This window comes from Gopherus flavomarginatus, chromosome 6 (genome assembly GCF_025201925.1).
Source record: "Gopherus flavomarginatus isolate rGopFla2 chromosome 6, rGopFla2.mat.asm, whole genome shotgun sequence".
Lineage (NCBI taxonomy): Eukaryota > Metazoa > Chordata > Testudines > Testudinidae > Gopherus > Gopherus flavomarginatus.
The window spans coordinates 67,579,417-67,595,289 of record NC_066622.1 but is presented as its reverse complement, the minus strand read 5'-3'; the positions used below and the strand labels follow the sequence as shown (position 1 = coordinate 67,595,289).

The 15,873-nt window shown below is 55.1% G+C and overlaps 1 protein-coding gene across 1 annotated transcript in view; it reads left to right on the top strand.

The window, feature by feature from the left end:
* LOC127054249 (transmembrane protein 150A-like) overlaps positions 1 to 12,209 on the top strand; it is a 30,839-nt gene extending 18,630 nt beyond the window's left edge. Inside the window, exons 4-7 of the mRNA XM_050960311.1 lie at positions 321 to 388; positions 1,726 to 1,853; positions 6,823 to 7,000; positions 11,844 to 12,209. Of these exons, the coding sequence (XP_050816268.1) occupies positions 321 to 388; positions 1,726 to 1,853; positions 6,823 to 7,000; positions 11,844 to 12,088 (619 nt within the window). The 3' untranslated portion in view covers positions 12,089 to 12,209. The remainder of the gene's footprint in view (positions 1 to 320; positions 389 to 1,725; positions 1,854 to 6,822; positions 7,001 to 11,843) is intronic.
* Positions 12,210 to 15,873: the final 3,664 nt, after the last annotated feature.

Below are 15,873 nucleotides of genomic sequence, written 5' to 3'. Positions count from 1 at the left end.
TGTGCAGTGTGGGGGTGTGCCAGCTGTGAGCAGCCCATCCCACTCCAGCGCTTCCTGATGAGACCCGCCTGTGCACCCTCAGCACCACATCTAGGCAGCCAGGAGCACCACACTGCCTGCAGGGAGAAGGGACCGCAAATGGCCATGGATCAGCCAGGGGGAATGGAGGCAGCAAGTGGGGCAGCAAGGCCAGAGCTGGGAGGGCAGCTGCCCCAGCTATTGGTGGCACTGCCAGCAGGCCTGGTTTCCCCTGGGCTAGTGGCCCACCCAAGGCCTGGTGCCATGTGGCATCTCTAACAGGCCCTGTCTCCTTTCCTCAGCAAGTGTGGCACCTTCCCTCCAGAGAGCTGCTTCTTCAGCCTGATCTGCAGCCTGGGCTCGTTCATGGGTAAGTCTGTGCTGCTCGGGGATGGGGACGCAGAACTGCAGGAGCTCAGCCGTCCGGGGCAGCGCTGCCCTTCCCATACGCAGGACCATCAGCTCTCCCTGACCTGTCACAGCTGATGGAAGAGGGTGCAGAATTGGGGGTGGGGGGGCACAGGCCCCTGCCAGCTGCTTGTTTTGCTGGTGCCTAAGGCTGAGCTGACCCAGATGTACCCGCTGCAGAGCCCAAGCTGAGAGGCTGAGGAGGGCATGGCCCAGTGGGGTCAGAACTCCAGTGTGGGGAACCTCACTGGTTTCAGACATGGAACTCAACCCGATGGGAGGGCAGGGGTGAGCGCCAGGGCAGGGACTGATCCAATCTGCATGGAGAGGAGGCGGCTAGGGGCAGCGTGCAGGGCACAGCTGTCCATGTAGGGAGGGGTCACAGAGTGGGGGTTGGGAGGTGTCTGTTTGCATATAAAGCGAAATAGACCCAGGTGCCCTGCTCGCGAGAGCTTCTCGCTGCAGGGGGCTTGCGCGGGAGGGCGGGCAGCGTGTCTACTGCCCAACCTGTCCAGGCCCTAGAAATGTACCCTCCAGGGATGTGCAGGGACCCCATTGCTCCTGGGAAGTCCGGGGGGTGGATCTCTGGCCCTTGATCCCTTGCTGGTGAGTGCTGTGAATTAGTTCTCTGTATCAAAGTCCAGGTCGAGTAACTACTGCAACCTGGCGTCAGTGTCACAGACCCCCGCCCCTTGCAGCCTGTTAGAGCCCCAGCAGCTTGCTATGCGACTGGTGCCTCCCGCAGCCTGGCCCTAGGAGAGCCGTGCGTGGCGGGGTTCAGTTCCCCACTGCTGTGTGTGAAGTTTTACATGTCAGATCTGCCCCGAAGCATTGTAAGCTCTTCAGCACAGGGCCTTTGAGTCTGCACTTCACCCACAGAGAACATTTAATCCAAAATCTTTGCAGGTTGAGAAGGGCCCTCAGCTTCTGCTCTCCTCACCCTCCCCACTGCAATCCCGGCTTCCGGCCCTAGGAGCAGGAGCAGATTGCCCTGCAGTATGTGCTGGGAGGGCTGGCAAGGCCCCTGGCATCGCCCCAAGGCCGGGAGCTGTGGCTGAAATGAATCAAATTTGGCCCTTGGGCCCTGTGACAGAAGGAGCATCTGTGTCATCATCTCCAGGTGGTAGCTGTTGCTGGCCAGGGGTCTGCTTGGCCTCTCCAAGACAGAGGGGTGGGCGAAGAGCTCCTTGTTCTCCTGCCCCTTGGGCAGGCTCAGGCAGGGCAAAGATGGCTCTGGGAGGTGAGACATTGCAGCTGGTGGGCGTGTGTCTGACGGGATACCTTGTCTCCATCTCCCAGTGATGCTCGTTGGCCTGCTGAGATACGCCCATGTCATTGAGTGCTGTGGTCCGTCCCTCCTCAACACCCTGGGGCTGGCAGCAGGCTGGATCTGTGCCGCCGGCCTCACCATGGTTGGCAACTTTCAGGTAAGATTCCTCCTCTAGGGGGGAGGGAACAGATGGGGGCTATGGGAAGCCAGCGCAGGGTTCTAGTTCAGCTGCAGGCAGAGGGATCCCAGTGGCCCAGTCGTGTGCAGAAAACCTCCTTATTGAAGCTCTTGGGGCATTTTGATCCACTCACAAATCGGTTGCGTTTGTCCTGTCAAATTGAATATCCTGTATTCCCTTCCCTGTGCTCCTATTAACCCTGCAGCGTGTTAAAGCCGAAGGAGCAGTACGCACCATGCTCATCACCACACTCATTCCCACCGCTGCTCAGTGTGGTTACTTATTGCCTGTCACTCGCCCTACAAGGCTGAACCCGGGCCGAAGCGCGCTCTCCCAGCACTTGTGTTTGGTGTTTCCAGCATCACAGAGGAGTATTTAGGATCAACCCCCCATTTTCATTAATTTTTTCACTTCATTCTAGTAAATTTCCTTTCCTCTTAGGCTCTGGAATTCACCTTCGTTTGCTCACCCCTAATGGGCCCAGACAAAGCTGCCAGTCTCCATTTAACTCTTATCTTGTAAAGTAAATATTTGTGGAATAACATATTCCTGCAAGCTCTGATCTTGTCACCAAAACCTGTCTAGCAAAGCCCGCCAGCCAGCCAGGGGCTGCAGCAGGAGCTGGCTCAGGCAGTTGTTCTGCATTTCAAATTTCAGTCTGCATGTTGCATTGACATGCTGGCTTAGCATTTACTGTAGACATGGAAATAGCGAGGATTCATCTGCGCTGAGCAAGATTGGGTGAGCAGGTGCTGAGAGACCCCATCTCGCTGTATGCGCCAGCGTTCCCAGATTGGACATTGATACCAAGATCCATGTAGGCCTCCTGTTCCCAGTGGGAATCTAGAGCCTAGAAACCAGGGTTTGATCTTGTGTGAAGGAGACTTGCCCTGATGTTAGCAAACCTGCTGCCTTCCTGCGAGAACCACTGAGGGCTGCCTCTGGACCCTAGGAGTGTGCCTGTAGGTGCAGGTTTGTAAAATTTTTGGTCGGTCCCAGGAGTCTTGGGGCAAAGAGGAAGAGCCCCTGGTACTCGAGAGTTAGGGGGATGGGTCTCCTCAGGTAGGCAGGCAAGACAGCGGGGCAGCTGGGCCAAATTTGAGTGGGGCTGGGGCCCTGTGTGCAGGGTTGCTGGAACAATTTATATAGTAGGGGTGCTAACAGCCATTGAACCAAACTTTAAACTGAGATGGGCAATAATTTTTGCAGGGAGGCCACTCCACGAATTTTGGTAAGTCATCATGGGCCACACATTTCTACTATATTAATGGAGGGAGTCTGGGGTCTGGGAGGGAGTTTGGTGCAGGAGAGGGTGAGGGGCGTGGGCTCTGGGAGGGAGTTTGGGAAGGAGGGGGTTCTGACTTGGGGCAGGGGGTTGGGGTGCGGGAGAAGGGGTGCAGGCTCTGGCCAAGAGGTGCTTACCACAGGCGGCTCCCGGCCAGCGGCGCAGCAGGGCTCAGGCAGACTACCTGCCTGTTGTGGCCCCACACCGCTCCCAGAAGCGGCTGCGGCTGACTGCTGTTGACACATCTCTGCGCGCCCCTTGGCGGCAGGAGGGCAGTGGGTCTCCGTGCGCTGCCTGCGCCCACAAGCACCGCTCCGCAGCTCCCATTGGCCGGTTTCTGGCCAATGGGAGCTGTGAGGATGGTGCTGGGGACGGGGACAGCATGCAGAGCTGCCTCCCACCCCTGCCAGGGGCCGCAGAGATGTGCCAGCAGCAGCCTGCTGCTTCTGGGAGCTGTGTGGGGCTGCAACAGGCAGGCAGTCTGCCTGAGCCCTACTACACCGTGGCCCAGATTTTGCCTACCCTGCTGTAAACCCTGTATGTGATGGAAGCCAGCACTCCTAGTTCCAGCCCCTATGCCTGTGCACCAGGTCACAATGTTAGTCAAATCTGGGGCAGTCGGGAAGGTCACCTGGGCCCACTCCTTAGCAAAATCCTGGTTGCGCTCCTGGCTCCAACATGTAACCTGGCACTTATGAGTATGTCTCCTTCCAGCTTTGTCACAGGGTCATCAGAGATATTCTGCGGGCTTGAGGCCAGAGCAGCCCCTTCCTTGCCCCTGGGCTGGATTGCTTTGCACTAGGGATGTTCGCATAGCCACAGTCCAAGGTTCCTTCCCTTCGGATTGTGTCACTAACACAATATTTGGTGCCCCTGTGTCCTGGACTCTGGGGTTTTCCATCAGACACGGGGCAGATAAGAGGACCTGGATGAGTGGATGCCGTCACCAGGTCAGTTCCAGCTGTCAGATCAGCGGGGACTATCCCACTGTGCTCATCAACTTCCCCCCGCTTGATTGGCTTGTGTAATCTGGCATCGGAGGGCAGAGACCATGCAGAGAAACTGCTTCCCTGCAGTGCACTCTGGAGTTGACAGCTAGTGGCGGGAGAGAGGCGCAGGCAGGAAAGAGAAGGCCTGTCTTCAGCTGATGGCTCTTCCAGATGTCAAGAGCTGCAGAGGGGAAGGCTCTTGCACCAGGCAGAGGAGGCTGATGCCAGATGAGTAGGGCAGGAGTTCTGTGAGGTTGGCTAGGAAGGGTTGTAACGGGCAGCACCCTGAAGTGTCTGGGGAGCCAGGGGCAGGGTCTTGGGATTTGCTCTGCTCTGCATCCGCAAGAAAGTGCATGGCAGGAGGGTGCTGCCCATGTGGGAGTCTGGTGAGCTGGGACTCACGGGAGCTGATGCCATAAGGCAGTGCAGGGGGTGGGTGCAAGGAAACTCAGACTGCAAAGCAGTTGGCAGCGCAGGGAAAAACGCTTGGCAAAGCAGTCTGCTCCCGGAGGGCCTGATCCTGTGAGCAGCTGAGCCAATGGGAGTCAAGAGCGCTCAGCACCTGTCTAGGAAATGGCTCTGAATTGTGACTTGGATCGTAGGTGCATGGCTTGGGTGTGACGGGATCTGCTCCCTCCAGCTTTGGGTGGGGGTGTAAAGTGCTTTACCTGGAATCAGCATTGTCTGTGTGCAGCCGGAGGCTAGGCTGCCCTAAGTCCTCCGTGCTCAGCTTTGTGGGCACGCTCACACCGTGGTTCACGCGAGCTCATCCTTGTGAACTGGCAGGCGTTCGGGAGTTCCAGGCGACGGGGGCAGACTGCACCAAAATCAACCTGAGGATGCGGTGCCAGCTAATGCCCTGGATCAGAGACCAGAGCCTGGTGCGGGGAAGGAAGACTGTGGAGGCAACGTGCCCAACTCTTGGAGTGGGCAACCCCTTCCTTGTCCCACCTGAACCCAGCCATGGACTGGCCAGCTTCGACCCACTCTGTGGGGAGCCCTATCCCCTGGGCTGAGTTATGGAGAGCTTTAGCTGGGAGCAAGGAATTTTCCCCCACCCCAGAAACAAATGACCCAATGCCAGGGTTTCCAGTCTGAGCGGGAGGGGGCAAGAGGTTAATGGGTTAATCACTGTCCGAGGAGTAAAGGTGGCCTAGGCCCTGGGGGATGAGCCCCTGGATTTGGAGTCAGGGGACCAGGGTTCAGTTTCCTGCTCTGCCAGACTCTGTGCACAACTTTGGGCAAGTCACTTAGTCTCTGTGTGCCTCAGTTTCTCCATCTGTAATGTGGTGGTAATGGCACTGCCCTGTCTCCCAGGGAGCCGTGAGGTTGGATGAATAATTGCGAGGTGCCCAGATCCTGAGGGCTGTGTGGAACCTAGCTTGGCTCCCATGGGGTTAGCTGAGATTCTCCCCTCAGCTTCAATTCCCAGCCAGATGTCACTGGGGCTCCTGGGTTTGTGCATGGCGGGGGCGCCAAGCCTCTGGGCTCTGTCAGTGGCTCTCCCCCCCATCAGAAGAGCAAAGCAGATGAATCACAGATGTGTTTGTTCTCCCTCCAGCGCCAGCCAAGGGTGGATATTTGCTCCTCCCGAAGTGATGCCAGGAAACGTGTCTGGGCAGACGCTGCTTTCTAGTGGTGTCTGCTTTTCTCTGCCCACATCAGGCCATCCTGAGGGAGGGGGATGTTTACCTACAGGCAAGAATAGGCTCGCCTTGGCCACCCTCGAAACTTCGTGGGGGATGCTGGGCTGGCACTAGGTCTCTGGGCACCCCCAGCTCTGCGATGGGCTGCTGGGCCATTTGTAACCAGTCGCCTGCCTAGAGCACCCAGCTTCTCTCCTTTCCCTTATGTGATAGGTTCTGGCTTCACTGCCCAGGAGGCTGCTGTGGATGCTGTATTCCAAGGGCACAGCTCAGCTGGCTGCATTGCCCCGACCCTGGCCCCAGCCTTGCTCTAACTCACTCCTTGCATCAAGCCAGCCAGCCAAATTCAGTGTATGTGTCTGAGCCTTCTGGGCAGCCATAGAGCCAGCCTGGGAACAGCTGGGAACATGCAGCGAGTGACATGGGGCCCCCTTCCTGCGGGAATGCTGCCCTGCCACACCAAAGACTAACCCGCTGAAACCGTGTAAACATGGATTCCCTTCCGGGACAGAGGACAGTACTTGGCCAAACCTGTTCCATGTCCCCCTGCTGAATCCATTGTCAGTCTGGCCTCATCTCCGAGTGCTCTCTGGGGAATCCTCGGATCTCACCGTGGGGACCCAAACAGCTCTGCCTATGTGTGAGACCTGCTCCCAGGTAGAGGGAGAGCTCTTTCTCTTCCTCGCCCTCGTTGTGGTGGTTTAGACCTTGAGCCTCATGTTAGAATCCGGGGGAGAATGTATCTGAAATCAGGTGCCAGATGCCCCTTAGGTTCTAATTATGCAGCTGCTCATATGGCAGTCCTGGGATCCTAACTCTCCGGTTAGAAAGGGTGCATGCGAGTGACATCTGATGCAGGGCACCCCAAGCCAGAGAGGGATGTGTGTGAGAGACAGAAATCTGATTAGGGGTTAGAACCCAAACTCTAGGGTTAGAAAGAGGAAGGCCAGAGTGCTGGGAACTGTAGCATCTGGGCGACGGAGCAGAGTGGGACTCTGTGCCCTGACCTGGTTGTTTCTGTCTCCCAGGTGGACTATGCCAAGGTGCTGCATTACATTGGCGCAGGTGTGGCATTTCCTACCAGCATGCTGTTTGTGTTCCTGCAGTCGGTTCTGACTTACCGCATGGCGAAAACCAGGGGCCACTGCTGGACCGGTCACTTGCGCAGCATCCTCTCCGCTCTGGCCTTCATCACCCTTGTCTTCAGTATCCTTTCCTTGGCAATAGCATGTGGGTAAGAAATGTGCAGCTGGGGTGTGTGAAAACAAATTGCCAGTGCTGGCAGCTCTGCGGGCTGGGCAACAAATCCAATGGCTCAGACTGTACCTAGGGAAAGTCGTTACTGGCGTCTGCACTGCTCGGAGCAGCCCCCTGGACTGAGCACCGTGTCTGTTATACAGACGCCATCCTCCAAAAGCTGTACAACCTTTAGTCCAATTGCAGGGAGAAATAGTAGCAGCAGGGGGCCTGGGCAAGGGAGCGGGACCTTGGCTGCTGAGATTAGAAATGGGACAGAGAGTTGAGGCGGGGCAGTGGTCTGGGGAGGGTGCTCTAGACAGCTGCAGAGGAGAAGGGTCTCCTGACTGAGGTGAGCTGGAGTGAAGGAGAGGGAGGCTGGTGCTCGCTGAGTGGAGGGAAGGCAGAAGTCGGTGGCCCACACACTAGGTTTTACTGGCTGAAGGAAGACTTGAGCCTGGGTGTGGCATAGCGCTCGCCCCCTGGGCAGCGCGATTCGGTGGCTTGTTTCAGCACTCCTGGAAAGTGCATCCCTTGCTATGAGTCCCCCTGGCCCTGCTGCTGACAGTTTGTAGCTTTCAAGGAAACAAGCTTTCTTAGCCCTCTTGAGTTCCAGTCTAGCTGGTAGCAGGGGCAAGCATCTAAGGGGCTGGATTTAGGCTCCAGGCTCCTTGTAAGTGTAGGTTCAGATCTTGCCACTACCAAGTCACAACCTTTGTTCCATCAGACAGTAAGTTCTCAGGGGCAGGGAGTGTCTTTGGGTTCTGTGGTTGTACAGCACCTAGCGCCGGGGGGTCCTGGAGCCTACAGATCCTAGGTGCTACTGTAACACAAATAACAGGCGGCTGCAGTGTTTTGAGCCCACAGCCCTGGGTAAGCTAGCCAACTGCAATGTTATTTACTAACCACCCAGGTTTAAAAGAGGGAGCTGGGCAGAGCTATAAATGTGTTCTGTGCAAACATAGGAGCAAACCCAGCGGGGTCACTGACTGGGAGCCGTGCGGTGAGGGGAAAGGTGAGGTGGAGTTGGTTAAACTAAGGCCCTTCGTGGGCAGCTAAATTAACAGGCGGGGTTTATAAAGAGAGCAGTAGGAGGGGTGTCTGGGGGAGAAGAAGGGAATATTGTGTTAGCCGGAAGAAAGGCCCCTAGTGTCTGGGCTGACACAGCAGAGGGTTATTTGGACTGAGGTCACGGACGACATAGGAACCAAGGTGATGGTCCTGTGCAGCTCGAGAGCCCTTGGGCAGGATGGCAGGAGAGCCCAGGAGATGCCAGTGCAGATACAAGAGCTCAGAGGGGACTCTGATGATGCGGCTGTGCCGAGTAGGAGAAGCGTTGTTTAGAAGGGCGGACTGGGTGCATGGTGGCGGTGATTGTAATGCGTTTCCTGATGCAGCACACTGGAGACAGCCCGTTGCTGCAGAAGCTATTATAGATGGGATGGGTGGGAAGGAGGCAGGCATGAGCTGGGAGCATCTAGGATTCAGTGATAGTCATGTGGGGCTGGAAGTGCAGAGGAGGATTTGTATGAAGGGCAAGGATGCAGAATGCTGAATGCTGGGGACCATGAAGTGGAGTGTTGGCTGGGTAAGTGGGACACATTCCCAATGCCTAGGGGGAGGTTGGGATCCAAGCCCCACATCAGTAAACTCCAGGACAGTGAAAGGGCAACAGAAACCAGTGTGGCTGAGCAGGGAGATGCCAGGGATTGAAGGAACAGGCAGGGGCGTATAAGAACACGAGAGGAGGGTTGGAGCCAGCACCAGGCACTGTGGTGGCTGGCGCACTCTGTGAATACCTGGCAGAGAGGAGAGCAGAAACATGGCAAGAGCAGTTGGAGAGGGCTCCTAGGGCACAGGCCCTGGTGCGAGTGATGTGTCGTCATGACCTTCTGCTGGCTGATTGGCGAGTTCAGTGCCAATAGCTGTGTGGCCTCAGCAGCCAAAAGGCATAAAACCACCATGACTGAGGCCCATAGCCCAGAGCTGGACAGGGCTCTGCAGGGCCGATTCCCCTCCCAGCCTAGAGGTTGGTCCCTTAGGAGAAAAGTTGCAGTCCATGGGAGATATTCTGAGGGATGCTTACGCTGGGGTTGGAAGGAATGCAAAGGACATAACCCGCTAGATAAGAGTAAGGGATTTCCCTAGGATCGCATGTCCTAGAAGGAACTGAGGGAGAACTTCCATCCAGTTTCTGGGAAGGCTCTTCCGTTTTATTTTCCAAGATGGTGTAGATCTGCCCAAACCAGGCATCAGATTTCCATGTCCAGACGAATGGATAAAGGAAAGCCATGGAATAAGCAGTGTAACTCCTCACTTAATGTAGTTATGTTCTTGAAAAACGTGACTTTATGCAAAATAGTGTTAAGCTAATCCAATTTCCCCATAAAAATTCATGTAAATGGGGGGGGTTAGGTTACAGGGACATTTTTTCACCAGACAAAAGACATTATATACATATACAGTATAAGTTTTAAACAATTTTAAACGAACAGTTTAATATTGTACACAGCAATGATGATTGTGAAGCTTGGTTGAGGGGGTGGAGTAAGGGTGGGCTCTTTCCCAGGGAATGCCTTGCTGCTAAATGATGAACCAGCATCGGCTGAGCCCTCAACATTTAATACGCTGTTGTCAATGTAGCCTCACACTCTACAAGGCAGCATGGACTGAGGCAGGAGGGAGGAAACATGATAGATGCAGGGCAGTAGCTGCAAACACTTCCCTGCAAAAACTGAATAGGATGATGAACCCAAGCTATGCAGCTGGAACACACCCCTCCCTTCTCCTGACAGCACATGCAGGGCTGCACAGGTGCTGACTTTCCAAAGTGCTGGGGGGTGCGTGCATGAGTGAGAGAGATGTACATTGCCCCTTTAAGCATGCACAGCTCACTCCAAGTACATTGCCCTTTTAAGCAGATCAGACAGGAAGCAACAGCTTCCAGCAAGCTCCCTCCTTTCTGTCCCTCTCCTCCTCTTTGTGGAGAGCGGGTATGAAGGGGTGGGAGGGGGGCAGAGGCAGGAGCAGCTCCAAGGCAGAGGGCAGGGTAGGAGTTGCACAGCAGTGGGTGGGTGGATGGGGCACCTGAACTGCTGCTGGGCAGCTCCCGAGCCACATACCTTATGGGGAATTTAGGGGAGCTGATGTGGGGTGGGGGGCTGCCGGCCCCCCTGATTCTAATCCCCACAAGGAGGGGCTTCTCTTCCAGAGAATCCTGCAAGCGGTGGACAAAGCAGGCAGCTGCCAAAGGACGTTATAAGGGAGCACTGCACAACTTTAAACGAGCTTGTTCCCTAATAGATCAGCAACAAAACAATGTTAACGGGGCCAATGTTAAGTGAGGAGTTACTGTAGTCAAAGAGGAGGCTGGGAGCAGTCAGAGCTGGAAAGCAGTTTGGAGTGTAGTATGCAGAGCAGAGGTGCACAGTCCTAAAATGAAGGAGCTGAGTTCCCCAGAGAGCTGCAGGCCAAGGCAGGGGAAAGGGGTCCCAGGGGAGGAGACGGTAGGTTGTAATGAGTGGTTCTCATACAGGAGTGTGGGCAAGAAACAGGCTGGAGATTTCAATAAGTCCTAAGGGTGTTGGGCACCCAGCTGCCCCTGAAACTCAGTGGGTGTGAGTGCTGGATTCCCATGGGCTCCTTTGAAAATGGCTGGGCAGGAGATGGAGAGAGTCCTTGCTGGGGAGGGAGGGGATTGACAGCTGGGGGTGCGGTAAATGGTGGTAGAGGCAGCATGGGGACTTGGTGGGCTGGCCCTGCCCTGATGGGTATTCCCTGAAGTGGATGAGATTCTGGACTCTTGGCACAGGGCCCACCCTTGCGCCTTGCATACCAAGCACCCTTTGTGACAACAGACTTTGTGCTGAAGGATCACGCTGGGATGATCATTAACCCCCCAGTATCCATGAGAGCCCTGTTCCGCCCTGGAGACTGTTTACATTGGGCCTGGCCTTGCAGCTCATGAGTTTATATTCAACCCGCTGGGATGGCTCCCTGCAAACTCACTCCAAAAGGCCACTTCTCGTTCCAGATCAGCACCTCTGTAAGCTGCCCCAGCAATAGCTAACAGACCAAGGGGCAGAGAGAGAGACAGGCTGCCTGAGCCACAGCGACCACCCTGCCCTGCTTGTGAGGAGCTGAGGGTCCCTGTGGCTGTGTTACTACTCATGCTCACCAGCAGCGGCATCCAGCCTAGGGCCTGCTTCTGCTCCTGCTGACGTTAAAATGGGAGTTCTGCGGCTGATTTCAGTGGGAGCAGGATTGGGTCCCAGCTGTAAGCTAAGGATCAGCCCTGTTGTTGGCAGACCCCTCCTGGGGCAGTGGGACTGGCACGGGGTGGGGGTGTTCAGGGTTGTACACTTTGCTCTGGGCTGGTAGATCCCTCCTGGGGCAGTGAGATTGGCACTGGGGGGGGTTCAGGGCTTTATCCCTTACCCTGGGGCTGGCAGATCCCTCCTGGGGCAGTGGGACTGGCACTTGGGTGTTCAGGGCTTTATCCCTGCCCTGGGGTTGGCACTGGAGGGGGTTCAGGGCTGTACCCCCTGCCCTGGGCTGCCAGACCCCTCATGGAGGCAAGCCTAGCATTTGGGGTCAGGTAATTCCCTGTATCCAGGAGCAATGCTCCTTTCCCCATAGAGGCTCTCAGTACATCTCTCATTGACTCAGCCCAGCCTCACATGTCTCGGGGAGTTGCCGGCCCCCCTTTCCCTGGCTGCCCGCTGCAGCTGCCTGCCCTGCCGGCTGGAGAAGGAGAGAGATGCTGGTGCCTCTTGCTGTGGGTTGCTGGTTTCCTTGACTCTGGCGCCCCCAGGTGGCGTGTTCTTCGTCCAGGAGAGTTTTGTGCTGCAGCACGTGGCCGCCCTGTGCGAATGGATTTTCATCATAAATGTCCTTGTCTTCTATGGCACCTTCACTTTTGAGTTCGGAGCCATCTCCACAGACACGTTCCTGGTGCTTCTGAAAGCCAGCCAGGCTCCCAAGAGCTACAAATCCGACAGCAGCACAGCCAGCACGCCGCACAGCCACAGCCACTCCGAAGGCCTGGCCATGGTCTGAGGGGACCTGACCTCGTCCCTGGAGAGCTGGGACTGGCAGATCAGCCAGACCAAAAATCCAGACATTGCCAGTGATTCTCTTGCCTTGAACATATCCAGGAACCAAAGTGCCTCCAATTTGAGGGGGAAGGGGGAAGGATTGAGGGGCTGATCCTGACTTCCCCTCCCCCTCTGACTCATGCAGACAATACACTAAGAACATCTGGACCCGCAGCCCCAGTGCCTTTCAGGGGCTTTTTACCTCCCATCAAAGAGCTCTCCCTGCAGGAGCAGAGAGATGCTAAAAGGGGATAGCGGGGAGGGGCAGGGAGTAAATGGGACTCTGAGGTGGAAGCAGGATTAAGATACTTGGTGCTCTAGAAGTCCTAGGGTTACCCTTCCTTGATGGTGAGACAGAGAGACAATCCAAGCATGAGCTGCCCTTGCAGAGAGATGTTTAGCGTGGCCTGCGGGCTGAGTTTGGGGAGGGGAGTCTGCCACCTTATAAATATATGGAGATCTACCTATCTCATAGAGCTGGAAGGGATCCTAAAAGGTCAGCGAGTCCAGCCCCCTGCGTTCACTAGCAGGACCAAGTACTGATTTTGTCCCAGATCCCTAAATGGCCCCCTCAAGGATTGAACTCAGAACACTGGGTTTAGCAGGCCAATGCTCAAATCACTGAGCTATCCCTCAGAGTAAGAAAGCACCTTGTCCCTCAGGGAGAGGAGGTAAGGGCACAGATGCTTATGCCTTTGAGGAGGTGGAGGAGAAAAGGACTTGTTCTGTAGGGAGGAAGGTGGGAGAGGTGGCAGCAGGGAGGGGGGCATGGGGAAGGCAGAGAGGCTGCCCTCTGGGGACCATGGTTGGCACGAGATGACAAAATCAGAATTTTTTGCTGAGCCACCAGAGTCCTCTGGGGTAGCTAGGCCTGTCAAAGAGACTGAAAACCCCACTCTTCTGGTTAGCTAGCTCAGGAGCAGTGGGGGTGCTTATTGTAGAACAGTATCTGATCTCACCGGGCTGATCAAGGGTGACCAGATGGTTGGAGCCAAAAGGCAAGATGCCTCTCTTTTCCCAGCAGGGTTGTCATGCTGGCACATCTGGCTGTGAACAAAGTCTAAGTGACTATGACAAAGATGAAATCTGTAGCAGTCTAGGTCTTTTATAGTAGACCCCAGTTCTGTGGGCCCACGTGGCCGGTGCTTACCTGGCTGAGCTGGTGCCTGATGGCTACACAGGAGGGCCATGGAGAAAGCAATCCATGTGCCAGCCACTCCAGAGAGGCAGCACTTTAATTTCAAGGAAGTCCCTATTTCCATGGGCTCTTCTCAGGAATGCCCCCCTTGTACTGACCTGCTTCCTGCTTGTTCCCAGCCCAGAGCTGGTGCAGCTTTTTGTCCTGTGTTTTTATAGCACCTAGCCACAGTGCGGTCCTGGGCTGAGTTGAGTTCCTAGGTGCTGTCAGATGATAAACAGTAAGAGGTTTGAAGCTGCAGCGTGGGCGTGCCTGAATTCTGTCCACAATCTTCACCTTCTTCCCTCAGGTCTGCATATGTTTAAAGAGTTCTTTGCATTAAGTAGTGCCCCAAGGCCGCAGTGTGCTAGGTGCTGTGCAGATACAAAGGCCCTGTGCTGAAGAGCTTACAATGCTTCAGGCCAGATCTGACATAAAACTTCACACACCTGGAGGTTAGTGCTCGGAGGAGAGGAGGACTTTATCCTACAGCTCTCCTGCATCTCTCCTCTCACTATTGAGGCATTCAGGGTACTTTGCTTCTCATTAGTGAATTCAGCCTCCCAGCCCCTCTGAAGGTGGATTATCATCATCATTCCCCTGTTACAGGGGAGGGAAATGGAGCAGAGGCTTCCCCAGTGTAAGCCTATGGCAGATCCAGCTGCGACTCTTAGCACAAGACTAGCCTTCCTCTACTGCCTATACCTTATAAAGTGCCTTGAGCACATTGTAAAATGTTTAAAAACACTGAGGATGTGATTGAAAACTGCATGCTCCATACAGGGATGCTTTTTTGCCTTCATTACGTGTAGACCAATGCCATCTCTTCCAAGGGAGGATGAGTGGATCCTAACCTAACTCAGGACATGAACAAAGTCAGCCAGTCCTATCAAGTGTATGTCATCTGGTCTCCTTACCAGACCACAAGAGGAGGGCTGATGGGGGTGAATCTTAGATGTGTATGCGTGTGAATGTAACGGATGTGTATTTTTTCCCCCTTGACAGGGGAGTTTGCTGCTGCTGCTGTGTGTGTTAATGGGGCTCTGCTTCCTGATTTGCCCACCTCTCAAAGGGAATTGCCCTGTAAATTCACCAGGCATGTGGTTCAGAGTGGAGTGCGAGGAATATTTGATATGTAATATATGGAAAATATATGTGGAAAAATCAATTTGCAATAATAAAATGGAAAACCAGCCAGATGTGAAGAGTTCACTTTCTTCCCAGGAGGAACAGCACTGGTGGCCTGAACATAGTGTAAGTGGGGGAATGGTCCCACTATTGTGGGGAACTTTCCTGGCTTCTGCACTACCCTGGTGAAGTGGGCTAGCGAAAGGATCTGAGTCCTCACTCCCACTTCCTTTACCCAGAGGCCTCCCCTTCCACTCTCCTGTCTGGCAGAGTCCTCGTAACTCCGACAAGGCTGGGCCCAGGATGCCTGGGGGGCTTGACCCCCCAACCCTGCTGTGGTCACCCAGGACAGGGGCTAGGGTGTCCCCACTCTGGGATACCCTCTCTGCACTGGGCACCTCCCTGACCCACTGATTATTCCATACAATTTAAAGCAAATACAAGTTGTTCAATAATTTAATTTTAAAAAAGAATAAGGAAAAATGGGAAAGGTTACAGGAAAACACATCACCCTGCTCTGTGGCAGGGAACATTACAAACAGTGTCCTTGGACATGAAGGCAGTTCACAGTTTGTTCCTTGTAGGTCCCAGGCCTCCGTCTCAGGCACTGGCTGTGCTGCAGGGACGCTGTGGGTTGGACACCTGCAATGGTGGTTATCACACACCTCCAGGCTTTGGGTGGTGGGACCCTTCTTCCCAGCAGCAGCCCCCCATCAGATTAAGAACCACCTCCCAGCCTGGCCTGCAAGGACCTTGGCTGGGGATGTCTTTTTGTACTGGGCCCTTTGCCCAAGGTCCCCCCCTTGGCTGGCCCTAGTTGCTCACCACACCTGGCTCTATGGCTGCAGCTCTGCTCCCAGCACAGGATCTGCTCTCCCTGGGCTGTCTCTGGCTCTGTGGCTGCAGCTCTGTTTCCAGCACAGGGTCTCCCCTCCTGGGCTGTCTCTGGCTCTGTGGCTGCAGCTCTGGCCCCTCTGGATCTGGTACGGCTCTGCTCTCCAGCTCAGCTTGTGCCCCTGCCTTCTCCTTAGCTCAGCCCCACTCTGTCTGACCCAGGCAATTCCAGCTCATACAGAGGATGGGACCCACCCTGGCCTTCTATCTCCCTGATTAGCCTGCCCACCCTGTGAATCAGGTTGACCTGGAGCATTGGCCTCTCCCCGTTGATCCTGGAGACTGTTAGTCTCAGGGTCCTGATTTCCCATCTGCCCTTCCCCTTTTAGTGCTGGGAGCTAGCCAACCAAAATGCCCCTCACTGAATGTTAGTAAAGGGGCAACAGTTCCCTTACAATAGCAAGTACCCAAATCTCTATGGCAATAGTTCCTGAACTGTGGCCAGTGGCTCTCTCAGCCTCTGCTGGATACGGATCTGGCTCAGTTCTGTTTCCAGTAGCATTTAAGAGTGAGCTTTTTCCAAACACTGTGCATGAGTCCCAGGGAAA